The sequence below is a fragment of the Canis lupus genome, chromosome 37, assembly GCF_048164855.1.
Source record: "Canis lupus baileyi chromosome 37, mCanLup2.hap1, whole genome shotgun sequence".
Taxonomy (NCBI): domain Eukaryota; kingdom Metazoa; phylum Chordata; class Mammalia; order Carnivora; family Canidae; genus Canis; species Canis lupus.
The window spans coordinates 3,108,956-3,136,694 of NC_132874.1; the positions used below are offsets into that span (position 1 = coordinate 3,108,956).

Sequence of the window (27,739 nt, forward strand, 5' to 3'; positions counted from 1 at the left end):
GAAATTAGGCTTATGGTAAACTTTCTAACTTAAACATGTTTCTTAACTTTTCTTACACAGTCTCCATTTTGTTAGTCTATGTTATGCTACCTTCAGACCATCTGAATTGAGCAGGCTCTGCATTTGAAATGTGATTATCAGATTTTACTTAGCATGTGTCTCCCCAATGTTACTTATGAGAATCTATATTTCCTAACTGTAAAAATAACTAATACTCAGAAAACCTATATAATATTTGTAAAGTAAATTGGATGAACATCCTTCCCATGGCAGCTACACTCCTGTATTCTTGCAGTGAGTGGGTAACTTGCTGTAATTCACCACAAGCAAATACAACATCCACACTAATGTGCCCTGAAATCTTTCTTTTGCTTTAAAAAATAAGTATAGGGAAAAAAAGAGAACTTTTTGAGACAAACTGAGTTACTACCTGCTAAAATGCCATCAACACCCCTGAGGCCTCATTTCCTAAGTAAATCTGAAATTTACCAGTGAAGTATTTCATAGGGTATGCTGGGAGTAAAATCATGAATTTCCAAGGCCAAAAGAAGCACTCTGAAATTGAAGTCTAAAAGGGAAAAATGAAAGTTTCTTTTATGTTAAAGGGAATTCAAATCCCATTATCATCTATTATTACTCCAGGAATAAATGTTAGGATCAAAAAACAGGGAAAACAGGAAGAGAGTTGTCTTTTAAAAATATCTAGAACAGGCCAGCCCAAAGAAAATATCACCTCTTTTCAAAGGAATTTCTCCAAATGTAATTGCTTTCTTCTCTTCCAGATAGTCTGCTAAGAAAGCTGGCTCACCTGGCTATTTTGATTCCTTTTCTGAAAGGATATTTTCTGAAAGATGGCTCAGAGGGCTATTTGAACTTATTATTACCCAATATTCAAAATATCTACTGCTGACCTTCATGTAGGACAATGCTTAGACACAGGTGATATAGCCCAATGGCTTAGAAGAAGTTAACTCCTAGCAAGCCCAGGACACAATCCCAGGCCTACTTGTGCCATTTTTTAAAAATTCACTGTAATAAAAAATTATTTTTATAAAATAATCCATCCACTTTAGCTTCTGCTAGTATAACATATTAACTTTAAAGAATTTGGGAAATAAAACTTTTTTAGCCAGAAAAAAGTTGATACTAGTAGTGAAGTAAATAAGGACCCCTGTGGTTTAGTGAGAAAGTCAATATGGATTCTAATAAAAATTAAAATACTCCAATAAAAATAACTGTAAGAATATCAAGATACTGAAAGGCTATATGAATAGACAAGTGGGCGGGGCACCTGAGTGGCTCAGTTGGTTGAGTGTCCAACTCTTACTTTTGGCTTGGGTCATGATGTCAGGGTTGTGAGATCGAGCCCCATGTCAGGCTCTGAGCTCATCGCAGACTCTGCTTGTCCCTCTCCCTCTGCTCCTCCCCCTGCTCTCTCAAATAAATAAATAAAATCTTAAAAAATAAATAGACAAATGGGAATTTTTTTAAAATAGTAAAATGATGTCCACTCGTCAGTAAATCAGAAGGAAACAGAGAGGAAGTGAGCTGTCTGCAGTGTATTGAAAGGAGTCTACTGTACTCAGCTACAAGGAAATTAATGAGTAACATTTGATTAAGAAGTTGTGATTGAAATTTTGCTACAATTCATGCCAGTCACTGCCGAAGGTAAAGAGATGGAACCCAAAAGGACTGAGCAAAGAAAAAAGCAAGTGGGGAACACAAAAACAGGCCACTGAGGAGCCCACACCTGCAAGACATGAGGAAGAGAAAAGCATGCTCTGACGCCTGCAAGTGAGGAAGCTGTGATGCTGACAAGGTGTCCAAAAGGCCAGCATCCAAGAATGTGGGGAATGTCTACTTACAGGAAAATATTTTTGGTCCTAAACAGATTTACATTATCTCAGGATTTTAAAAATTCAAAAGCCTCTTGCTTCAGACCTCTGACTTCTGCTCCTTCCCAAGAATGAGCAGCAAGTCTATGCCAGCCACTTGGTTTGCAGAAGGAAATGGAGCAGAGGTACAGGGATATAACTTGTGGTTTCAATCAGCTGAGACAAATACAATTGGGAGCTATTTGACGGGAAGTACCTGTTGCAATGTTCCACGCTGATTATTTTTTTTTTGGTTTTACAGAAGTTTGTTTCTCATTCCCATCAAGTCTGCCACAGAACTGTGGGACTCTCCAGAACAGCCACTCTCCATGCAGGGGGTTCAGCATTCTAAACTACTTCAAGTTTCTGTGCAGGCCTCCCTGAGGCTGGAAGAGCTCTAGAGTCTTTTTTTTTTTTTTAAGATTTTATTTATTTATTCATGGGAGACACAGAGACAGAGGTAGAGACATAGGCAGAGGGAGAAGCAGGCTCCCTGTGGGGAGCCCGATGTAGGACTCGATCCCAGGACCCCGGGATCATGACCTGAGCCAAAGGCAGATGTTCAACCACTGAGCCACCCAGGCGTCTTGAGAGCTCTAGAGTCTTTTACCAACAAATAAAGACTTCAGCCCAGATGTTTCATGCTGATTTCATTGCCAGCCAATTCTTAGTAATGGAAGGAGTTCTCACAAATACTTTAAAGGAAAAAATTAGACCATAGACACAAACATACAATTTATAAAAGAAGGAATACAAATGGATAATAAAATCACTTGACTTATATTGGTTATTAAAAAAAAAACCCAAAGACAAAATGAAATTTTTCTAATCCTTTAGACAGAAAAATATTAAAAGATCAATATGCTAATATCGGTGAGGGTGTGGCAACATGAGCAATTGCCTACACTGAGCAGTCTACAAATGTAAGTGAAAGTCTATAAGGTACCATTTGACTGAGGCATGGGCCAGTTACAGGCATTTACCCTAAGTGGATTGATCAGAAATTAGACAATACATTATGCTGGCTGTGAGGTAAAAGAAAATACGTATTGGGCTCTGACCCCTGTTCCTGGCATAGGGCTCCAGAAACCCTTGTAATCTCCTATTAAGAAAATAGTAGAAGCATCTTTTGTTCTAAAATTTGGCCTCTGACTCTGATTCCTGACCAAAAGGCTCCTAAAACCCTTATAATATCCTTGGTGGTAGGAGCATCTTGTGTTCTAATGAGGTGACGCTGGGTGGGCTTCTGAATGGTTTCCTGGTTGGGGGCTGGTCACTGAAAGACCAAACCACGATCAGGTCAGGATGTTCAGCCTTGCTCCTCATTTTCTTGAGAAGGAAGAAGGGCTGAAAATGGAGTCAGTCATGACCACATGATGAAACCTCTATAAAAATCTGAAAAGTACATGTCCAGAGACCTTCCAGACTGGTGAACATGCAGAGGTGCAGGGCAAGGGGCGTTCTAGGATGGGAAGCTCCACGCCTCCCCACAGACCTTGCCTTGGGCATGTCTTCCATCAGGGTGTTCATTTGTACCCTTTACTACATCCTTCAATAAAGTAGGAAATGTGTTGAGTTCTGTGAGCCCTCTAGGAAATTAATCACACCTAAGCAAGGTGCCATGGGAAGCTGTGATTTAATTATATAGTCAATCAGTGAGATGCACAAGTGACAACCTAGACCTGTCACTGGCATCTGAAGTAGGGGTGGGGAGGTACAGTCTTGTGAAACCGCACTCTTAACCTGTGGGGTCTGAACCTTCTCTAGGGGGAGCATGTCAGATTGAACTAAGTTGTAGGACACCCAGCTGGTATCACAGAGAATTGCTCAGTGGGGGGGGAAACACCCACATATCTGGTGACCGCAAGGGTCAGAAGAGAAGCATTCTCCGTGAAAGTGGAGGAGAGACACACAGGTGGGCAGAGGTTTTGGAAGACACTGGTAGATCCACATAATGAGATACTATGTAGCCATTAAAAGGATAGTAATCATTCACTTATCTTAAATTGTGTTCATGATATTGTATTGAATATAAAATTATTACAATATAACCGCACATATGTACAATTGTGTGGGTAGACATAGAACGTCTGGAAAATCACTAAAATATTGAGGATGATGCTTCTCTAGGATCTCAAGTAATTTTTTCATTTCTTCCATACTTGTATTGTTTAAATGCTTCACAGACTAAGTTTCATTTTTAAAGTCAGAAATAAATAGCAACATAGACAGTATCCTTCTTACATATTGTATCCTTCGTGGAGGATAAAGCAAGCGCCATTAGGTAACAGTCTGGCAGAATTCTGTACCAAACAGCCCATCCTTTTTCTGCCCCTTTTGTCTTTATTCAGAATGGATGCAAAATACACATTAAATAAAATGAAGACAACACACATGAGTCTCTCTGCATTATATACACAGGAAGACAGAGGGGCTTAAACTCCTAAATAATCCACAACATTTTCTTGCTCATTATTTTAATTTACAAGCAGAGTAATTAGCATGTTGCATAGTTATTACTGAGTCCCACATCAAATCCCTGTGAGCTGAAGCAATTTCGTTCTCAGAAGAAAACAGACAAAATAATTACAGAAATTTAGACCAGGTTTTTTTAAGGCATCCTCGAGCAAGCAGATTAGAAATGAAGAAAACCTTCTGAAGGTGAAATTTCTCTGTGTAGCTATGTTTTGAAGTGGCCTTAAGAAAAATCGAGCCTGGGCAGCCCGGGTGGCTCAGAGGTTTAGCGCCGCCTTCAGCCCAGGGTGCAATCCTGGAGACCCGGGATCGAGTCCCGTGTCAGGCTCCCTGCTTGGAGCCTGCTTCTCCCTCTGCCTGTGTCTCTGCCCCTCTCTCACACAGGGAGTGTGTCTCTCATGAATAAATAAATAAAATCTTTAAAAGAAAAAGAAAAATCGAGCCTTAGGTTACGTTTCAGAGACTTTTTTTTTTTCCAGCCAGGGAGGCTGTGGACAAGTCTTTGCTACTTTGGCCTTATGACTTCGTCTAAATCCCTATCCTTGGGGCACCTGACTTGCAGCATCTGAGTGGCTCAGTCAGTTAAGTGTCTGCCTTCAACTCAGGTCCTGGGATCAAGCCCCATGTCGTGCTCCCTGCTCAGCAGGGGTTCTGCATCTCCCTCTCCTTCTCTCTCAAATAAATAATTTAAAAAAATAATAAAACCCTATCCTTCTTTTAGCCAGTTTCATATAAGCACTGTTACCTCTTGACCTAGCAGGAGACTCTCCACAGCACCAGCATCTAGGCCCTGTAAACAGAGCTCCTGTCCTCCTTCCTTCCTTTTGATTCTCTAAATCAAATGTAATGCCAGAAAATATTTTTTCCTAAAGTGGACTTCTCTTTCTGCCTCATAAATAGAAACCCTTCCTTCTTTTATCAATGGCAACTTGCAAAGTACATTTAGAGATTTACCATCAAAAAATACGAATTTTCTAGGTTTTACTTGATCTCATTAGGTAAGAAGCTATTCCACAACTTGTAAACAAAGCTAGAAAGACACAGTTCTCAATCTTTACTACAAGTGCATGTATGTGTGTAGGCCCATGTGTGCACACACAGACACAAATTTGTAACATGTAAGTCGTTACGGGATGAAATGATGTTATACATAGTTAAATCATAACAATTTCAGTTTCCAAAATAACAGAAACTCCACAAACCTTGAGTTGTTCATCTACAACTCTTGTGACTTCTCCAGCCATTGATTCCAGGGTCTCTTGAATTGGACCCGATGACAAGCCACTGGCTCCCGCCCAAGACGTACCACCAACATGGTATAAATTTGGTAACAACTGTAATAAAAGTACAAATAAGCTCTCCATAATTATTTAAGTAAAAAAGTCATTGCGGAGTTAGTAAAAAGGATAAGAAACATCATCAGAGATCATTTGCTCTCAATCAAAGGCTCTTTATATAGATTAATAAACGGGTTCAGCTTTGAAACTACAGAACGATACATTATCTCCACGCCCCTTGATAGGCATCTGGGGTATGAAGGTATCTGACTAATGCTCACGGTCCTACTTACAACACTCGATGATCGAGTGAGTCCAAAACAGAGCCAGGCCCAGGCCCCAGATTTTCCGGCCCCGTTAGTCCTTTCCTTGTGAAGACACACTTTGGGAACCAAATTCTAATTTGAAAGAAGCTTCCTCTTAGAGGTGATAGAGGGGAATTTCAGGCTATTAGCTGGAAGTAGAATAATCTTAATGAGCTGTTCCTCATTTCAACTACAACTCTACCTCTCAGGGACTCAGGACCTGATTACAGCCCTTGTCACCACATCAGCCCCCTGCATTTTATTATTTTTTGATTACTGGGAATCAGCCCAGGGAACAGAAAGGAGGCAAAGAGGCACTCCATTCACTCTGCCACTTATTAGTAACCTTGAAATTGGGTAGAAAGATAAAAAAAAAAAAAAAGGTAGAACTAGTTTCTATTTATTTTGTATATTTTTTTATTGGAGTTCGATTTGCCAACATATAGCATACCACCCAGTGCTCATCCAACCAAGTGCTCCCTCAGCACCCATCACCCAGTCACCCCATCCCCCCACCCACCTCCCCTTCCATTACCCCTTGTTTGTTTCCCAAAGTTAGGAGTCTCTCATGTTCTGTCTCCCTCTGATATTTCCCACTCATTTTCTCTCTTTTCCCCTATGATCCCTTTCATATATTTCCCTATTTCTTATATTCCCCAAATGAATGAGACCATATAATGTTGGTCCTTCTCCGATTGACTTACTTCACTCAGCATAATACCCTCCAGTTCCATCCGTGTCGAAGCAAATGGTGGGTATTCGTCATTTCTAATGGCTGAGCAATAGTCCAGTGTATATATAGACCACATCAGTAGAACTAGTTTCTAAAAGTGAAGTTTAAAAAGGCTTTTTATTACATAAGACTCCCATGTAGCCTGAAGTGAAACTCACCGTTTTAGAGTTTTTAGCATCACGCATGAGCCTTTCTGCTGACTTCAAGTCTTCCTGGACAGCATCTCCCACACAGTTTCGTAAAGAGTTGAGGTGGTCCTGTACCTTCACACATATCCTGTCAATCATCTGCTCCAGGCCACAGAGGGACAGTAAGCATCCAAGGCAGCACAGACAACAGCACAGAAGAAAACGCGGAATGAATGAGGGCAAAAACATTTTCTAGCTGAAACAGGCAAGAAGGCAGCTTATAGCCAGTTATAATTTACCTATTCATAGTGGCAGCCTTGGGCAACATGAACTCCAGTAAAACATCTCCGGGGCTTCCGTCCCCTTTCCTGCTCTAGGAAATGCATTGAAGTGCGAACTCCTTGATGATTCAGAATTTCCTGGCTACTCTGTGACATTTCACTAGGTAGTAGCTCTCCTTTATTTACTTTTATTGGGTACCCTCTGTGTTAGACATAGTGCTGGGTAGGGAGGAGGGAGGACGCAGAGAAATGGAGCACGTCATTTGGTGATGGTTGAAATGACTACAAGATGGTGCCCACAGCCAGTTGGGTCTCAATATTACAGAATCATAACATCCCTGGAAATTAATATCTTTCAAGCTAATTCTATTATATCAGGTACTTTCCCACATGAATTAAAAGCCACTCCCCTGCCCCCCAAAAGCAAGTTGAGGTTTTATTATTTTAACGCAGGCAATAGTAAAGTTGATAACCTTTAGTTTCTATTCTGTGGGAGCCCTTCTCTCAGGTTAATTACATCTGAATCATTTTTGGTTACTCCACAGACCCAACCATGAAATCCAAAGGGAAGTGGTAAATCACTATTACAGACAAAAAAATATTATATATGGGTAAGATTATGTCCTTTTGTATTTGAACTTCTAGAGAAAAACACAAAGAAAGCTAAGAATTCTAAAGAAAGAGATAAACGGTGTGGTTTACAAAGTTTCTCCAGTACTTGGATCAGAACTGCAAGCTATTTTATGTTCTTAAGTTATTAATTCTTCCAGAGACCTTATAACATCCAGAGTCCCATCACATCTGATATAATTCATTTGGCAGAGATGACACTCTAGTAATGTTTTTATCTAAGTTCATGATTGCTCTATTTTGAGTTATCTGATCTAACAACCATAGGAAGTCAAAGTCAGCCCTCGTTCCACCACAAGTTCTGCAGCTATAGAGACTTGGCTACACTGCTCAGAAGACTTACGGTCTGGTTAGAGTGGCAGCATCACCATCCTTCCTGCCCTCCTCTTCTAGAAAATCAGGTTCATACCATCTACCCCACTTTCCTTTCTAATGTACTTTGAAGACAACACAGGAAAGTAACACCACTTAGAACACCTTTCCCTTGACAAAAGGTCACTAATGTCGACATTAATGTACATTAAGAACAGCTCCTATTGCTATAAAATGTCCTGAGGTTTACAGAAGCGAAGGATCTGGAGCTCCCCACAGGAAAAAGAAGTTCTATGAATGATGCTTCTAACTAAAATCTAAGCTCGTAGGGAACGATCATATCTTAACTTGATGCGTTTTCACAATGCCCAGAGAGAACTAACTATATGTTTTAAAATATCTTAATTGATATAAATTCTAACTCTTCAAATTGTTGTATTGATCTGTGCTTCCTGAAACAAAGAGTCATCTATAATTCAGATCTTACCAAGAAGAAGTACTTAATACTTAATTTCAAGAGACAAACCACATACTAAGAAAGGAAGTGGTACATGTCTGAAGCCATACAAGACTAGTTTGAGAGGCATGTGGATGTGACACTATGTGAGTTGGTGATCCTTAATATCAGGAGGCCGGAGACTCCTGAAAATGTGTGCCATTAGGCAGTCCCCAAGAAGACAAGTTCTAATAAACTCAACACCATGTTAAGTGGGACTTTTAAAATTATATCCAAAAGAAATGTAAAAATTTAGTTCTTCCATTCAAATAGGACATAAAACCTCCCAAGTCTCAAAGATTTGTCTGAATACATGCTTGCTAAGTTTAGGATAGCCCAACAGATCACGTGCAGATGCTTCACAACCAAAGAGCTCAAGGCCCAGGAAAGTTAACCTGCAGAAGGTGATACAGAATGATTATGTAGAGAGCAAATCTACAATTCTGAAACAAGAAATCAAGCGTTTTGACTATCAGTTCATATTGAAGTCCAGAATGCTCACAAATATGAAAAAGAACAGAAACCAGAAGGGGAAAGACTGTCATCCCTTGGGTTGGCCCATCACATGCCTCCACGGTAGATGACAGTACCTGAGCTCTTTATCTTAAACATTCCACGGAGCCTTAACCACCCCATTCCACTCTTCTCTTGCAGCGCAGAGAAGCTGCCAAAGGCCACCATCTGAGTAGCTCACTTCCTTCTAAGGAGATGTACTCTGTCATTCTTGAACATGATCTTCTTTGAGTCCTAATATGTCTTCCCACGTCCTTCCTACAGACCCATGGCTTCCCCTTGAGGCCACACTGAAAAATCAGTCACAGCCTCTTTTCCACGGTATGGTCTTGCACATGCTTGAACACAGTTATCTCTTCTCCCCTAATCTGTTTTTCTTCAGGCTTCACAGCCCTAGTTCCTCTTGCCACTTTATTATGGTGACAGTCTTATGGTTCCCAACCCTGTCCCCACCCCAGGTCCCTTCTCTGAGTTGTCTCTTCCATCCTGGATGCTCATGAAATATACCCCCTCAATAAAACAAACTGGAACACAGGAGGAGGAAATTGGCAACATGAACAGGACCAGTGCCTTCCTTACTGTAACAAGTTTACTTCCATTAATGTGGTAAAGGTCGAATTGGCTTCTCTGGCAGCTAAATCATACCACCGACTCATGTCACTTGCTGATGACTACTCAGGCTTTTTCAAATGCACAGGGCTATAGAACCAAAGTTCAGAACTTAGAACTATTAGTAGCAAATGCCATCTCCACTTGTTATAACTGTTCCCCGTTCCAGCAAATACTGTATTTGCTGGTATTTTATATTCCATGTCAATTTCTTTATCCAATTCAAGAGAAATATACTGAACAACTAAAACTGAATGATGAGATATGGTCCTGAGTCAGATATGCCTTTTGCTGCTAAGCAACTTAAAAGCCTAGAAGTAGAAAGAAATATTCACAGATAATTATAACACAAGATAAAAAGTGCTACATAATATAACATTTACAAGGGCACCACATTTTGCTTACCACTCAAACTCAGCTCCTTTTTTTTCCTACAATAGTGCCTGCCACATAGCAGACCCTTATAAGTATGTATTCAATGGGCACAGGAATGATACAACATTGTACAAGATTTCAGCCAAGGGAGGGATCCTATCTAGTTGAGGTTGAAGGTGGCTTTTCAACTGGGGCCTGAAAGATTTCTACAGATTGAGAAAATAGAAGGGACTTTCAAGCAAAAGAATAAACATAAGCTATGGCACAACCAGACACCTGCAATTCCTATTTCCTGCTTAGGAACAGGGTACTGGGATCCCTGGGTGGTGCAGCGGTTTAGCGCCTGCCTTTGGCCCAGGGCGCGATCCTGGAGACCTGGGATCGAATCCCGCGTCGGGCTCCCTGCATGGAGCCTACTTCTCCCTCTACCTGTGTCCCTGCCTCTCTCTCTCTCTCTCTCTCTATCATGAATAAATAAAATCTTTAAAAAAAATAAAAAAAATTTAAAAAAAGGAACAGGGTACTTCACCATTTGCTTCAACGTGGATGGAACTGGAGGGTATTATGCTGAGTGAAATAAGTCAATCGGAGAAGGACAAACATTATATGTTCTCATTCATTTGGGGAATATAAATAATAGTGAAAGGGAATATAAGGGAAGGGAGAGGAAATGTGTGGGAAATGTCAGAAAGGGAGACAGACATAAAGACTCCTAACTCTGGGAAACGAACTAGTGGTGGTGGAATGGGAGGAGGGCGAGGGGTGGGGGTGACTGGGTGACGGGCACTGAGGGGGGCACTTGACAGGATGAGCACTGGGTGTTATTCTGTATGTTGGCAAATTGAACACCAATAAAAAATAAATTTATTATAAAAAAAAAGGAACAGGGTACTTTATTGTGGCAGAGAGGATTGGAAAGTTAGGCTAAGGCAACACAGGGTGAGACTCGGCCACATGGTAAGGAGCTGGAACTCGGTGTGGAAGGCACCGGGCATCAGTCCCTGGCTCCTCCTACAGCTGTGAAGCTCTAACAACCCTCACTCTGTAGTAATCCTGGTGGCACAGCTTCCAATGCATAAGATATGGGGCATAGATAGCAAGAGGAGACATGGAAGGTGGATATAACAGTTCTCATAGCACTTGTAAAAGAAGAGGTACAAATGAATTGGTAAAAACACCTGAGCAAGAGGCTGGTGATGAAAATGGAAGGGAAAAACACTTAGAAGGTCAGCAGATGGGCACAGCGACCACTGGCTGGCGACAGCAAAGGAGACATCCAAGATGACCCTGAGGGTTCTATTCTCAGGGACTGATGATGCCACTGAGAGAAATGGTAAAATCAGGAGTTCTAAGGGATAAGTTTTGTCTTAGTAATCCTGTATCTCAGAGCTGCTGAACAAGTGTTGACAAGATAAAACTTTCCAGAAAGAAACAGAGGGAGACCCCAGGAGTCCTCCATAGATGAGGTTGTAAAAATATAAGAGTGGAAGAAACAGCTAAGGGAAATAAGCACTAAGTACAAAACTTAGGAAAAGGTCTACATTTGGAAGATGTAAAGAGGTAGAGAGTCATGTAGAAAGGAGACAGATAAGACCAAAGAGCAGCAGAAAGATATTCAAAATGGCACACTGTCAATGAACCAAGCAATGAGTCTTACCAAAGGTAAGGTAGTCAATCGTGACAATAATTGTGACAGTAAGAGGAAGAGCAGTAACAAACATTAACGGTTTACTGGTGATGGGTGAGTCAGGTACTTCCCATGCTTGATCCCAGTGAATCCTCCCAGCATCTTCAGAGTCATCTCCCCAGATTCACAGATGAAGAAATCAACACTTAGACAAGTTTAAGCATCTAACATCAATTCATACCTACAGGGAAAGCAGAATCCGTCCTTAAATCTGGGTCATCTACACTATCCTGTGTCCTCTCATTAACAGATGAAGAGGGAGTAAAAGGCTGGGGACCTGGGGAACAGGAGACCATGGAGAGAGCCATTTCAGTACAGATGGGGACACATGTGGAACAGTTATGAAGTGACAGGGTAGCAAAGAAATCAAGAAGGCAAGTATAAAAACTACACACGAGAGGTGAGAAGACAATGTTTTGAGTAAACAGCTCCAGGCAATAAAATCACCTTCTCCCTTTTTTAAGTGGTCAGAAAACTTTAAGGGTGAGAAGAGTGGAGCTCAGCAAACTATAGGCAATGCAAGGCCTGTTTTAATTTTTTTTATTTTTATCTTTTCAAAGTATATAAATTTTATGATTTCCACATTAAAAAAAAAATCCATGTAGGAAAAAGGACTGGAAAGAAAGAAATTAAGACTGTGTGGGTGAGGGTATGTCTGGGCCTGTCTTTATAAATAAAGTGTTATTGGAAGAGCCACCTCACAGACTATGACAGCTTCTGCTCTCCAAGCAGAGCTGAGTAGTTGCAGTGGAGACCTCACAGGCTGCAAGGCCGGAAATATTTACTATTTGTTTTTGTATTTTATATTTGTTTTTATCTGCTGACTCCTGATGAAGAGAGTTTATGAGAAGGAAAAGAACAGACTGAAAACAAAGGTTAGAGCATGGAGCCTTACAGAGGTCATTCCTACACAAAGAAACAATGTGCAGAGTTATGAGACATCACTGTTTCATCACAACATTTTAATACCTTTGGTGTCACCTGGGAATGATGCCTGGCTACATAGCTGGCAGGGACATTAGTCACAGAGGGTCTATTATTTCTGTATTCAGATTTCTGGAAACTTCAACAAGAAGTTTCAGTAAGAAAGAGATAAGTGACTAAAACGATTAAAGTCTAAAAACTGCTAATCATAACCTACTAAGAAATCTCCAAAGAGATAAAGGTGGCAATATACCTACTACATAATGATTAAAATAATTCAGACTGATGCCACCCATGCAGAATTAAACATCCACGCTACGCCTCCTGTGTACAATTTCCTCTGGGTTGAGGTGACGAAACTTACTTTTAAGGATTAGCATTACAGGTTGCTGCAGTAATTTTTTTGGATGGGCAAAATGCCCTGTGAACGAGGGGTAAAGTTGGAAGGATATTATATTAAGAAAAGCCTGCATTACAGCAGCTTATAAAGGAACCCAAGGCAAAGGTTCAGTGTACGATTTTAGGCTCTCATTGCTTTTAATGTTCACTACTGAAACCAAGAAGTAACAGTAAACTATAAAATACTAAGCTAATATTAGCCCCTTGTGGGGAGAAAAAAGGGGGGGGGGATTTTTAAAGCATTAGTAAGGGCAAAATACTTTTTTTTTTAATTTTAGAAGAAAATTTTCATTCTTAAAACTCCCTGTTACTTCACTGATATTCATATAATTAATGTTTTTCTTTTTCTCAACATGTATCGCCTTACTTTTTGTTTTACAAAGAGTTGTGTCTACTGTTAAGGTTTCAAAGAATACTGTGAAACATATGGGAATAAAACTCACCTAATCACACCACCTGAGCTAACCTTCATGAATATTTTGGTGAACACTCTTTCACAAACCTCTATACAGATCTATGCAGTCTTCCAGATAATTTTACCTACTTGGAATGTTATACGTGATGCTTTTATTATGGACACTTTTCTTTCCTTCTCTTTTAAGAAAAAGCAACAACTGAAAATTAAATTGACATTTGCGTGAGGTTAAGAAATGTGTAAACCATCAAAAAAAAATGGTCTCAAATGACAAGTCAGCTTCTCTCACCCTGCTAAAATAAATACTTTTGGAAACCTGTTGCTTTTTAAATTTTTCTCATGGCTTCCATTTGAAATTTAAAATGTCTAAATTTAAACTTAGACTAACATTTGTATTTTTCTAACTAAGGATATTATTTTAATTCCAGGATGGTTAACTATATTTGTATTTTTGATTAAAGATGAATGATAAAAGAGGTTGATTCCATAAAATAAAAACTAAAAATTTAGTGTACTAATACTCTCATCCAACTTTCTCCTTCTTCAATTCCTAATTTTAGTTAGTATCAATACTTTTTACATTATGATTTCTAACATTCACATTTTTTAATGTAACAATCCTTCGGTTTTCCCCTCTTGTCTTAGTTAATATTAAAATTTTGAACCTACTAAAATGCAGTTACATAATTTTGACTATGGGATCCATAGAGAAAGGAATGTAAGCCTATTTCTTTTAACCCTGCAGCTCCAGGTAGACTGCCTAAAGCAACAATTTTGAAAAAGCTTTTCTTCAGCTTTTGACTTCAAGGATTTCCTTTCTGCTACAGTTTCTTATTTATACATCATACTGTGTACTCTCTTATTTTTCATTGTTATGCTGGAGAATTTCCTCAAAGACCTTTTTGTGCAGAATGCCTGGGTGGCTCAGTGGTTGAGCGTCTGCCTTTGGCTCAGGGCATGATCTCAGAGTCCTGGAATCGAGTCCCACATCGGGCTCCTTGCAGGGAGCCTGCTTTTCCCTCTACCTATGTCTCTGTGTCTCTCATGAATAAATAAATAAAATCATCTTTTTAAAAAAAAATAACTTTTTGCACATACAGATTATTGGGGGTAAAATTTCTGCATTCATGGCTGAACATATTTATAATCTGTCCCCCTATCTGTTTGACAAAGTGGCGAAGTAGAGAATTCATGGGCCAAAATAAGACCCCCACAGAACTTTGATAATATCACTTCATTTGCTTCCAGTAATTGGGATGGACGCTAAGAAATAGTTTTAGTTCCCAAGTAAGACAGCTTTTTGATTCTCTCTGGCACTCTTTAAGACTTTTTTTTCTTTCTTGTAGGTGTTCTGACCAGGACATGTCTAGGTGTAGCTCTTTGGTCCCTTCATTTGGATCCATTTCAGTAGGTCACATAAACCCCAAGATTTATGTGAAATGGTTTTCTACTGTTTTTTTTTCTCCTTTTATAGTCTGAAGTGCCTATCAGAAGGCTGTTGGTCAATTTGAATCTGGTCACCATTTTGACTTTTCTTTCATATTTTTCATCTTTTTACTGTATATTATAAAGATTTCTTTTACTTTTTCTTCTAGAGAAATAGCTTCATTTGTGCCCTATTAGTTTATGTTAAATTCTGTATTACAGTTTCCATATTTTTCAATAGTTAAACATTGTCTCTTGTTGTTTAGCAGCCTCTTCCTATTTTGTGGATACAATACTCCCTCAAGTCCCACTGAACTTACTAATTACAATATTTTTCAAAGTCTTTGGCTGTGCTCTGAATTAGCCGAGGTCAGATTTTTGGTTTATCTTGCTTTTTCCTTGACGTATTATTTCCCCAAATATCTTATAATCCTTGGTTTGTGTTGATACTTTGGGAAGAAAATATTCCACATTTCTTTTATTATTATAATTCCTTTTTTCTTCTCTAACATTGGCTAGAGGGATGGGAAATAAAGTAAAAAAGAAAAACACTTTAGCGCGTGTTAATATTCAACAGATTCTTTTTAAATTTTTTTTTTTAATTTTGAGAGAGAGAGAGAGAGAGACAGGATGAAAGTGGGGACAGGTACAGGGAGGAGAGAATCTCAAGCTGGTTCCATGCTCAGCATGGAGCAGATGTGGGCATCAATCTCATGACTCAAGCCAAAATCAAGAGTCGGATGCTTATCTGACTGAGCCACCTCGGTGCCCTAATATTCAACAAATTCTTAATTATTTCAAGGAATCTAGGAATTTGTTTCTATCTCACATGAGTGTGAAGGAGGAGAGATGGAAAGGAACACAATGTCCCCAAAGTAGCAAATCTGCTTACCCTCAGATCCTCTCATCTGTAATGATGGGTTCCTAATATTTGGATGGAAATCTAAAATATGTTTTACTGATAATCTTAAAAGGCACAAAATTATCAGCAATTAAAAGCACATTTTTAGCATTAGAATCAGCCTACATTTTCCACACTCTACATCTTCCCCCAAACTCTATTTCCTTTTGCCATTTTCAGAAACCAGTTCTTGTTATCCCATTGTGGATAATTCAAATGATAGAAATCCTGGGTCCTCTGCTCTGAAAAGTGTTCATTGTGACTGAGTAGGAGAGTATAGTGCCCTCTTACCTGCTGTGTGGTGCTGGTGACGATGCCCTGCTGGAGGCGGTAGGCCTGCTCTTGTAGGTATTTTCGGGTCTCATGATTCCGGAGAAGATAGTTTTCTATCTAAAAATCAAGCACATGGATCTCTCAAGAACACATTTCAACTCAGCAGAGGGTGAAGTGATAAGTGAAAGAACCAGTCGCTGAACTTGAAACCAAAGCACGGATTCACATTCCTGCCTGTGCCTTGACCCCCTACAACACAGTAGACAGGAAGCTGGCTGTCACTGTGATGCACTCTTGGTGTTTGAGTTAGAGATGTAACCTGCAGGTAATGGGAGTATTTTTATGTGACTTGGTAGCTGACAAAGATAAGCAAGGGTTTATTGTCCATGTGGTTGGGGACCCAATTCAGTGACTCTCTGGTTTCTGGCCCACAATCACAATCTCTGTCTCTTTAGCCACTCAGCAGTTCCAAAGCTAAATAAGTATCCCCAAGGCATATGGATGGCACCCTCTGAAACTCTCAGCCTTTAGGTGGGAGAATCCACCGGCACTAGGAAAACTCTATTTTAAAGGAAAAAAGGAGAAAATAAGTACAATATTTGAAGCCTACAAGCTTGGACAACTCAAAGACATATACTAGTTTCATTAATTCCTGAGGTTTTCATATGGTCTCAAAAACAGGACTGACTTTAGCAAAAGCAGAGAAAATAAGAAAACAAATTTCCTTTTTTTTTTTTTTTTAATTTTTATTTATGATAGTCACAGAGAGAGAGAGAGAGGCAGAGACACAGGCAGAGGGAGAAGCAGGCTCCATGCACCGGGAGCCCGACGTGGGACTCGATCCCGGGTCTCCAGGATCGCGCCCTGGGCCAAAGGCAGGCGCCAAACCGCTGCGCCACCCAGGGATCCCAGAAAACAAATTTCCACAGAAGATAAGACCCCTTGAAGTTGCTTGACAGTTATTTTTTACACAAATAATCTTCAATTAAGAATTCAAACATACAAGTGATAACCAGATTGAAATGAAGTGTTTAAGAAGAATATGCAATGGGTATATACTGAATAACAAGTGCAGGAGTGCAGGGTTAACTACTGGGACTTATAGATATGTATGAAGATGCCTGCAAAGAATGATTTGAGATTGGTAATTGCACCATCTGGCTTTTTTTCCCTCCGTTGTTGTTTTCCTTTGTTTTTAATAATACCACTTAACCATTTGGCTTTTGTCACTACATTTCCCTGGTTGAGAACTTCTAATAGCTGTGAGGTTCTCAGTATTATTACAATGTCATTTTAATTTTCCATATGCTAAAATAACTACTACCTAACACCAATTAGGTACAATTAAAATACAGAGTATAATTACTATCATCCCTGGAAACCATAGAGCAGAACAAAACATACCCTTCTACTAAACGTAAATGAAGGAATTAAAAAAATAAAAAGATCCCTGAAATAAAACATCATTAAAGTGACACATTAAGACAATGACATTTTATTACATTAATTTTCTCTTGCTGCTTCCCGAAAAGTCATCTCTTTCCAAGGTGACATTACTATCGACAGCAAATGTTTTTGCCAAAAAAAATATATATATATTCTTGCCTGAAACTGAAATATAACAGGCACACACAGTGCCACTCAGCTTTGGGTACTTTTGCTTTGTGATTTGTCCTTTTACATTTGGACTTGGTTAAGCACTGGCTGGGGGCCAGTTGTGAGAGTAGCTTGTTTATTCAGTAGGCTCAGCTCATGTACAGGTCACGCACCCAAGACTGGTTCATATGTTTCCAGACCTTCCCCAGGGGCACCAATGGTGCTGGCACAGGCTAAACCTAGAGGGAATTTTTTTTAGAAAAAAAAACCTATATTCAAAGCACATTTCTAAAGCTAGTGCAAGGGGAAGAATGGATAATGTTTCAGTGTCTTTAATATCAACCACGGGCACATCACCCCAGAAATTATTTGTATCTTGGATTGGCAGGGTAAACCTTCCTTCCCTGCACCATTCCAGGCTGAGGACAAGAACCCACATCCTACAGGCGGAGGACAGAGGGCCTAACTGAAGTCAGGACAGGGCCAAAAGTATCATCATGTTTGCCAGTCCCCCTGGGCAGCAGTGACCTGGAAGGTCAGCTAGAATGCCTCCAGTCTCACTGCTGAAAACAGCACAGCGCAAAAGGCAAAAAGACCTGCATTTCAATGTAGGCCTCTAGTATATATATATTATATTATATTATATTATATTATATTATATTATATTATATTTTCACACATATATATATTTTTTAGGAATGTAATATTTAAACAAATAAACAAACAACTTCTAAAGATCAAGTACAGAATCCCAATATTGTTCTTTAGTAAAGTAGAAGACTAAGGGAGCCCGGGTGGCTCAGTGGTTTAGTGCCACCTTCAGCCCAGGGCCTGATCCTGGAGACCCAGGACTGAGTCCCATGTCAGGCTCCCTGCATGGAGCCTGCTTCTCCCTCTGCCTGTGTCTCTGCCTCTCTCTCTCTCTCTCTCTCTGTCTCTCACGAATAAATAAATAAATTGGTTTTTAAAAAAGTGAAAAAAAAAAAAAGTGAGGGCATCCCTGGGTGGCTCAGGGGTTTAGCACCTGTCTTTGGCCCAGGGCATGATCCTCGCGTCCCAGGATCAAGTCCCACATCGGGCTCCCTGCAAGGAGCCTGCTTCTCCCTCTGCCTGTGTCTCTGCCTTTCTCTCTCTCTCTCTCTCTGTGTCTCTCATGAATAAATAAATAAAATTAAGAAAAATGTGTTTAAAAAAAAAGATAGCATTGTCAATTTCACCCTCTCTACCCTTGTAACATTGCTATCTTTATATGTCTTCATTTCCCCCTATTTATTTGAGAGAGAGAGAGAGAGAGAGAGAGAGAGAGAGAGAAACAGGGAGAGTAGGGGCAAGGGGAAGAAGAGAGAGGCAGAAGGAGAAGGAAAGAGAGTCCCAAGCAGACTCTGTGCTGAGCATGGAGCCCAACACGGGCCTCCATCTCACAATCCTGAGATCACAATCTGAGCCAAAATCAAGAGTCAGACACTCAACCAACTGTACCACTCAGACATCATCTTCTTTATTTTTGAAGAAAGAATTTGCTAAATACAGAATTCTAGGCTGCTGGATATTTTTCTTTTGACACTTTAAATATTTCGCTCTACTTTCTTCTTGCTTGTATGATATATGACCCAAAGTCTGTTATAATTCTTACCCTTATTTCTCAATAAGTAAGGTGATTTTTTTCACCCTCCCTCTGGCTTCTTTCAAGATTTTTCCCTTGGTCTTTGTTTTTCTGCAGTTTGAATGTGATACACCTACATGTAGATTTTTTGGGTATTTATCCTACTTGGTATTCTCTGTGATTCTTTGATCTTTGATTTGGTGCCCACCACTGAATTTGGAAAATTCTCAGTCATTATTATTTCAACTATTTCTTCTGTTCCCTTGTTTTTCTTCTCCCTCTGGCATTCCCACTGTACGGATGCTCTATCTTTTGTAAGTGTCCCACAGTTTGAAGATATTCTGTTGCTTTTGTCCTCCCTTCTTTTTTATTCTCTTTTTAAAAAAAAAATGTTTATGTGAGAGAGAGAATGAGAGAGTAAGAGGTAGAAAGTGCATAAGCCAAAAAAAAAAAAAAGTACATAAGCCAAGGGAGGGGAAGAGGGAGAAGCAGACTCCCCACTGAGCAGGGAGCCTGACATAGGGCTCAATCCCATGACCCTGAGATCATGACCTGAGCCAAAGACAGTTGTTTACCTGATCAAGCCACCCTCTTTGCTTTTCAATGGGAAGTTTCTACTGACCTAACCTCAGGCTCAAGGATTCTCCTTAGCTGTGTCCAGCCCACTGACAAGCTCATAAAAGGCATTTTTCCTTTCTGTTATATTGTTTCTGATCTCTAGTATTTCCTTTTGATTTTTTTCTTAGAGTTTCTATATTGTTGCTTACATTATCCATCTGTTCTTGCATGGTTTTTACTTTTTCCATGATAGTCCTTATTATACTAATCAGTTATTTAAATTCTCTGTCTGATAATTCTAAAATCTGTGTCATATCTAAGTCTGGTTGTGGTGTTTGCTTTGTCTCTTCATAATATGTGTGGGCTTTTTCCCCCTTGCCTTTTAGCATGTCTTATAATTTGTTGTTGTTGTTGTCGTCGTCGTCGTCGAAAACTGGATATATTTCATAACAGAAACAGAGGTAGTGAGCCTTTTAGTGTGCAATTTCATTTTAATCTGGCTAGAAGCTGGGTTATGTTGAATGTCTAGAAATTAAAAAGATTTTAATTGTTTTTATCTCCTGGTTGCTTTCTAGGGATGGGGTTTCCCTAGAAATCCCTTCTTAAATACAGTGTCTTTGAACTTTGCTCAATTGTAATCCATTCTTCTTACACTTGATGTGTTAGTAAGGTGGTAAGGAGGAGAATCGTTCTATAAACTTATGATTAAATTTAGGGTTTTTAGTGGGCCTGAGTCTCTGGGCTTTGACCTACCAAAGTATTGCTTGGCTTCTTTTTTCTGTGAAACAGGAAGGCTGGGATTGTCTTCCACTAGGTCAGATAAGGCTCTAGTAGTATAGTTTCCCTTGAGTGTAAGCCTTGTTACAGACAACAGAATGCTCCAGGTGTATTTCAAAATGGTTACTTGTTCCCTTCCCCCTGCTGCTAAATCTAAAAAGATGAAAAATACATAGGCTCTGCCTTCAAGGAGTTCATAGTCACTGGGAGAAAAAAATATATATATGATTCAAGTAAGTCAAATGATGTTCTAAGGCCAGTGATACAGAAAAAGGGCAGGAAATTCTGAGAACACGAGAGGATATTTTTCCTGTGATAACTTGGTAAGGCTCTTGGAGGTGAAGCCCAGGAGAGGGTCAGGCCTCACTAAGACTAGATTTCTAGGAGTTTTTAACTCATAATCCAGTCCACACTAAGCCTCCAGTAATTCCTCAATTCCTGTGTAAGCATTTCTCTGAGCTAGTGGCTCCATTAGCTTCTGCCCCTGGTGAGTCCATCTCAGCTTTGATCCACTGTGATTCTCCGTAATCCCATGTGTCCAGTTTCCAAAGGGTGACAGTCTGCTTTGCTTTTGTTTCAAATCTCTGATGGATCTAAGAAGTCACCAATTTTCTGTTTGTTCAGCTTTTCTCTTGTGAAGATAGGCGCAATGAGTGCCAAACCCTTGACCTGTCAAATCTAAACCCTGAAACCTGGGGTCTCTAGGATATGTCTTTTATTAAAAGTTGCTAATATTCTTTGGGAAAATATAAATATGTCTAACATTTTTACGATGCTTATGTTTTGTGCTTTGCAAACTTTTTTTTTCACATACACTAACTGGTTTTGCTCCATGGGCATCACAGGTAAATTACTTGGGTCATACTGTCCTTCAGTTTTCTTATGTGCAAAATGGGGGTATAACAAACCTGTCTCATGGATTTATTTTAGAGATTACCAATGTTAATTTATTTACAGCATTTATAATAGTGTCAGGCACCCAGCATGAACTGTATGTTAAGTGTCAGCTAAACATAGATACTAACTGTATGTTAAAGATTTTATTTATTTATTCATGAGAGACACAGAGAGAGCCAAAGGTACACACAGGCAGAGGGAAAAGCAGGCTCCGTGTGGGGATCCTGATGTGGGACTTGATCCTGGAACTCCAAGATCATGCCCTGAGCCAAAGGAAGACACTAAACCTCTGAGTCACCCAGGCGTCCCTAACTGTATGTTTATATAGATGAAGAAACCAAGGTTCAGAAAATTTAAGTAACTTATGAAAATTATAAAGCTGAAAAAAGTTTGATTTAGTCAGATGCTTTTTTTTTAAGATTTTATTTATTTATTTGAGAGAGAGAATGAGAAAGAACACACTCAGGAGGAGAGGCACAGAGAGAAGCACACTTCCCACAGAGTAGGGAGCCCAACACGGAGCTCAATCCTAGGACCCTGACACCATGACCTGAGTCGAAGGCACACACTTAAGTGACTGAGCCCCCCAGACGCCCCTAGTCAGATCTTCTGATACAAATCTTGGATGATTTCTGTTGGCACATCACAGCTTTCCCTTCCCCTACCCCCTACCTTATTCCCTTTTATTCAACAAAGTCTAAGAAGTATCCAAGCATGCATGCCAATTACTGTGCTACTGCTGAAAATCTAAAAAGATGAAAAATACACAGGCGCTGCCTTCAAGGGGTTCACAGTCACTGGAGAAAAAAAGATAGGGAGTCAGGTGACTCATACGATGTCCCAAGGCCAGTGACTGAGACAGGCACAGGAAATTCTGAGAAGATTACCTACACAGGGAGGAAAGAGGCTCTGAGAAGTCTTCCAGATGAGCTGACACTTGGCTTTAATGTTGACAAATATTCACGACGTGGGGAAAGCATGAGTGTCATGAGATCAGAGTGGTGATTCCCAAATTTGTGGCCACCAGGAGAGTTTGTACAAACATGGATTGCTGAGGCCCATGCCTATTTCTGAGACCCAAGAATCTGCCTCTCTAACAAGTTCCCTGAAGGAAAGCAGAGCAGAGAGGCAGAGTTGGTAAGAGATGAAGGTGGCAGTGGATAGGAGGAGGATTCTGGGCAGAATTTTATGCCAGTTCAACGAGAGCAGGCTCTATCCTAAAAAGCCACAGTAGCGGGGAGGGCAATGGAATGGGGAGGGGGTGCCGAAGAGGTTAGTCTGCTCAAATTTGCTGCGAACAAGATGGCTCTTTTTTGACTGCAGCATAGAAAACAAACAAGAGAATGTAATAATCCTGCTGAGACGTAATGAGGCTTGAACAAAAGCATCCATGCTAGGAAGAGAGGAGAATAGAGCTAATGAAGAGATTTATCTATAAACTTGATGACGGCATGGCTATGGAAGACCTGGGAAAGAAAAGTCAAGCGTGGGAAGCTGGATGGTACTACCAGATAGGTGGACAAAAAGGACGAAAGATTTCAAAGATGCCCCAGCTACCACATAGTAAAAGTACAGTAGGCTTCTTCAGATGGGAAACCCTTAGCAGATCTAAAAATCGAGAAAGGTAACGGTAACTGTAGAAAGAGAAGGATGGAGGTACAGCAGAGCAAGAGTATGACTCTGGGCAAGTTTCCAGCCTGGGCAGAGACGGCCGGGTCATAGGCACCATGGACTTTGAAGGGGGAGATCTCTGTCATCCTCTGGGGTGTCAGAAAGGAGGTGGGAATGGATGTGGAATTAGACACATTCATAACAAAGCTGGTAAAAGAAGATCTCATCCACATCCTAAATGTCTTGATAAGAAAAGAAGGGAAGTGGGGCACCTGGGTGGTTCAGTCAGCTAAGTGTCCAACTCTATTATGGGTCAGGTCAGAATCCCAAGGTCATGATCTCAGAGTCCTGAGAATGAGCCCCGTGTGTCGGGGTCTGCGCTAAGCAGGGAGTCTGCTTGAGATTCCCTCTTTCCCTCTCCCTCTGATCTCCCTCCTATTCTCTCTCTCTCTCTCTAATATATAAATCTAAAAAAAAAAAAAGAAAAAGAAAAAGAAAGAAAGAAAGAAAAGAAAAAAGGGAAGGTTTTAGCTGCTGAGGGTAAAAGTTGTGCTGGCATCCAGTTCGACACATTCTCTGAAGGATGAATAAGACGCTATCTGTGCATCAGTGCTGGTATGCTGATGGTGTAAGGATGTTATTCCACCTAAATTTCATGACAAGTTTTCGTATTTCTTATGTCATTCCTCCCTTGGTCACACATTATGCAAGTTGTGATCGCAAGAATTCAAGTTCATGTGAAAAAAACCTTTGTAAGATGTAAAATATTGTTCACACATTCAGGATTATTGCTAACAAAACTCAATTCAAATGTGGATTTATTATGATTAAGCTATTGAATCTCCAATACCTTTTGCAGAGCCTCTTCTGTTTTTTCAGGGTTTGTTTTTAGGGCTTGAGAAGCATCATACATAGGGATTGGCATAAACCTCAATGTATAGTTCCTAGAAAAAGGAGAAAGTAATATTTATTTAAAAATAATGTCCTACTACCTTACTTCAGCACTCTTTTTTTTTTAAAACCCAGAAACAGTTGCTAGAACGTCTTAGAAAATTCTGAACTAACAAGCTACCTTAGGGCCCCAGATTATAGGTCAACTTTCTTTAGTACTCATGTATGCAGCGCCATGGGCCACCACGTCAGCTCAAGTTGTCTTATAAAAGTGACACGACCACAAGGCAACTGATGGTGGTGTTTTCAAAATCAGATTTTCAAACTGGGACTGGAAAAATGGGCCGAGAGAAAGGCTAGGAAGTCCAGCCTCCACCTGCTACTCAGGATTTAGTCACCCAACAGATCTGAACGTATCTGTATCACCACAGTGACACCTGTCAGGCCCAAACCGACAGAGGGAAACTACACAATGAAACCAAAACATCTGTTTGCAGAGCAAGGACTTTAGCATCCACAAAAATAGTCTGTGTAGGCTCTGCACCGCTTTAAACAAGGAGGCCCCAAAGCAGCCACTGTCTTCAGAAAAGCTGCTTCACACAGGCTTCCCGCCAGGCTCAACACTCAGACCCTGTGCACGTCTCTGTGGTCTGCATTTCATACATGGCCTGTGTCCACTGGGCTCAACTCCCAGTGAACCAACTGGTGGAAAACTGTGTTCCTGTATCATCCTCCCTGCTGTTGCACAGCTGGTTGGGCACAAGAGTGCAAGGAGAGTCGTCTTTGTGTAAGGAAATCAACACGGAACTCTGAATCTGTGCCCTGGCCTTGGATCCTGACCCTGCTGCAAACCACTCTGTGCCCATTGACCACAAACACCTGCTCCTGGACCACACACTAGCCCTGGGGATGCCTCCTCTCTCCCACTCTAAACCCAGTTGCCTTTTTCTACCGCGCGACACTCAGAAGGATGACCTTCTGAGCCATGTGGTGACAAGTGGGGTGTTCTAGTCCACTGGGATCTCACAGTCAGTTGCCGTGTAAACACTAAACAATACTCACAGTGTGATTCTGGTGGCTATTTAGATGGCTTCTACTGGAAGAGTAAATTAACTAACTCCCAAAATATGGTATCATCAAGAACTAATAGAAGAAATAAGCAACTATCTTAATAAAAGTAGTCATCTATATGGGTGTTATCTAATGGAAAAAAATGTTTCTCAGTCCAATGTATGGTGCTTTGATGTAAAATAATGTACAAAGAAAAAGGCTGTTATTTCTAGGACTTCAATTTTTGCCTTAGCTTTGTTTTAGCAAAATTGTTTTTGTTTGGTTTAAGAGGAGCCAACCAACTTAAACGAAGAGACGGCACATGTATTTTGCAGCCTTGAGGATTTTCCTTGGCCTCATCCAACTATGATCATGCTCCCGACCGGCATACTTTATTTAAACCAAATGTGATTTTGGGCCACTGGCATTGTAGAGCACAGCCTACATAACAGACTGTAATCCGGGGAGCCCTACCATCAATCTGGATACGTTGAGTACTGAGTGTGCAGATTCTTGGCTTCTCACAAAGACCAGTGTGGGCTACTGGCACTCTACAGCAGTGGCAACTGTGCTGTGCCCACCCAAGTGTAGCTATTTGTGAATGAATGTTTCCATTAGAAGGTTTCCTGATGCAATGGGAGTAATTATAGATGGTTTTGCAGTCACAGAGGGCACCAGGAAGAGGTGGAGCAAGCTACCTTATCCATGTTTCGTGATGGTCTATGGGGGCAGCACTCTTGACCTGCTCGATAAATCAGAACCCTGGGATTTAGAACTGGAAGGCACTTCGGGATAATTTACTCTGATTTTCTCACTTCATAAAAGAAGAATTAATCAGAAAGGTGCAATGTTTCCTTTGCTCAAGAGGATAGGCTTGTAGATGACAGAGCCAGGGACTTAATAGAGGGCTCTTATTTCTAGGCCTCGGATTTTATCCATGGCACCATGTTGGGCATGAGAGCCCTACCTAGGAGGCTTCATGCATGAAGGGAAATCTGGGGAAAAAAACATCAATGATGAGTAACCCCCACCCCTTCCCCAGGGGACCAGCTTCTATGCCACTAGCCCCTTATTTCCTACCCACATTTTGTCACCTCTCATTTTTAATGCTAGGTGATCATTTCTGCCTTCGGAAAACAAGATGAGGGCTGAAGAGCTCAGAAAGAACCAGATTTCTAGAATTTCTTCCAGCCATCTTTGTATTATTGCCTCATGTTATTTACTGGGAAAGTTAATTTGACAATTAACAGTAATTGTAGATGTTAGCTACTATGGTAATAAAACCTTTGACAGTAATGAGACAAGTTAATCGGCCGTTCCTCAATTCCAGTTTTATTTTCTGGAGCTTAGCTTTCTTCTTTCCACTGTATTCAAAATTGTCAGAATGCTCAGAAAAGGCAAGACCCAATAGGAAGAGAATGTGAAACAACAAGAAAAAGCAAGGTGACCATAGCATGGCTTCTCCGCATGGTCTCCTTTAATTCCCATGCTGGTGGTGTATCTCTGCCCTCGTGTACAGATGAGGAAAGTCACACCAGACCAAAGCCCACATCTTCCCAGGTCCCATGGTGGAGTAGCAGAGGCTAACTCAGACCCAGACTTTCTGGATCAAAATCCATTGCTCCTTCTATCACATCACCGGTAACACAGATACCATTGGTTCTTTTGCACTTTTCCAGAAAGAAATCCCAATTAAAACTTACTTTTCCATAGCAACAGCTATATCTTGGAAGCCTTGGGCAGTAATGTTGTTCTTGTCCCATATCACAGTCCTGTTTGGAAATCAAGTCACACAAATGATCAGACACTTAGGGATGGACAAAATGCTTCTCCTACTGAAGATGAGTCTCTTATAGACAATACTCTCTGGGCAAGGAGTAACATTCGACTTAGTTTTAAACACAGCAAGGATGAGTATCTCCTCCAGCATTACATTCTTAACCCATTTACTGCTCACACAGTACAAGAAAATTGTACTGAAAAGCAACAGCATGCTCATTAACTTACCATGAAAACACCTGATGCTTTGTAGCCAGAAAACCCTAAAACCTGGTTTCTCTGATATTCTCTCAACGTATTCTCCAAATAGTTACTTGAGCACTCATGTCTGAAGCTGGAGCTGTTCATAAAAGATGCCAAAGGGTCTCTTGTCCAACACAAAGAATTTCAGGTCCTGAGACTGTTGCCCATTCTAAATAACTAGAAAGAATCCTCCTACATTGTCTGTTTTCATTGTTGCCCTGACATGGTATGATCAGCAATCCCAGGCAGTTCGCACTCTGCTGGTAAACCCACGGCTTCTATAAATAGGAGGTTGTTTACTTTTTAAGCACAAATTCTATTTTGGAAGAAAAATACTACTTCACTTTCAGAATGTGAATTCTTCAGAGATATTCTGGCATCTGTCAATTCACCTGACACATGAAATGGCTTTTATTTGGCTGATCCAAAAATCACACCTCTAGCTGCTTTCACTTCCTGATTGCAATGATCCTGATCTCTTCTTTATGTACAGTACACCCTGGCCTTCCAAGAAACTGTTGTGGTTCTTGGCTTTTGTGTAGACAGAAGGTTCAGGAGAACAAGGAAGCGTCCAAAAACATCAATAAAGAGCCCTTGAAGAGCAATGTGAATTAAATATTCATTTATCAGACTGCTGGGCTGGGGAACAATTACATTTCTCCGAAGGATGGAGGATAATATGGTCCTTAATAAAAGTGGTTA

The 27,739-nt window shown here is 40.4% G+C and overlaps 1 protein-coding gene across 5 annotated transcripts in view; it reads right to left on the bottom strand.

Moving 5' to 3' along the window:
- The window catches only part of CARMIL1 (capping protein regulator and myosin 1 linker 1), a 312,575-nt gene that overhangs the window by 78,579 nt on the left and 206,257 nt on the right, over positions 1 to 27,739 (bottom strand). For all 5 annotated transcript variants that reach the window (XM_072813988.1, XM_072813987.1, XM_072813985.1 and 2 more), the window contains exons 22-26: positions 26,719 to 26,787; positions 23,925 to 24,018; positions 16,051 to 16,149; positions 6,823 to 6,951; positions 5,552 to 5,683 (exon numbers count right to left, since the gene is read on the bottom strand). In XM_072813988.1, coding sequence (XP_072670089.1) covers positions 5,552 to 5,683; positions 6,823 to 6,951; positions 16,051 to 16,149; positions 23,925 to 24,018; positions 26,719 to 26,787 — 523 coding nt within the window. The remainder of the gene's footprint in view (positions 1 to 5,551; positions 5,684 to 6,822; positions 6,952 to 16,050; positions 16,150 to 23,924; positions 24,019 to 26,718; positions 26,788 to 27,739) is intronic.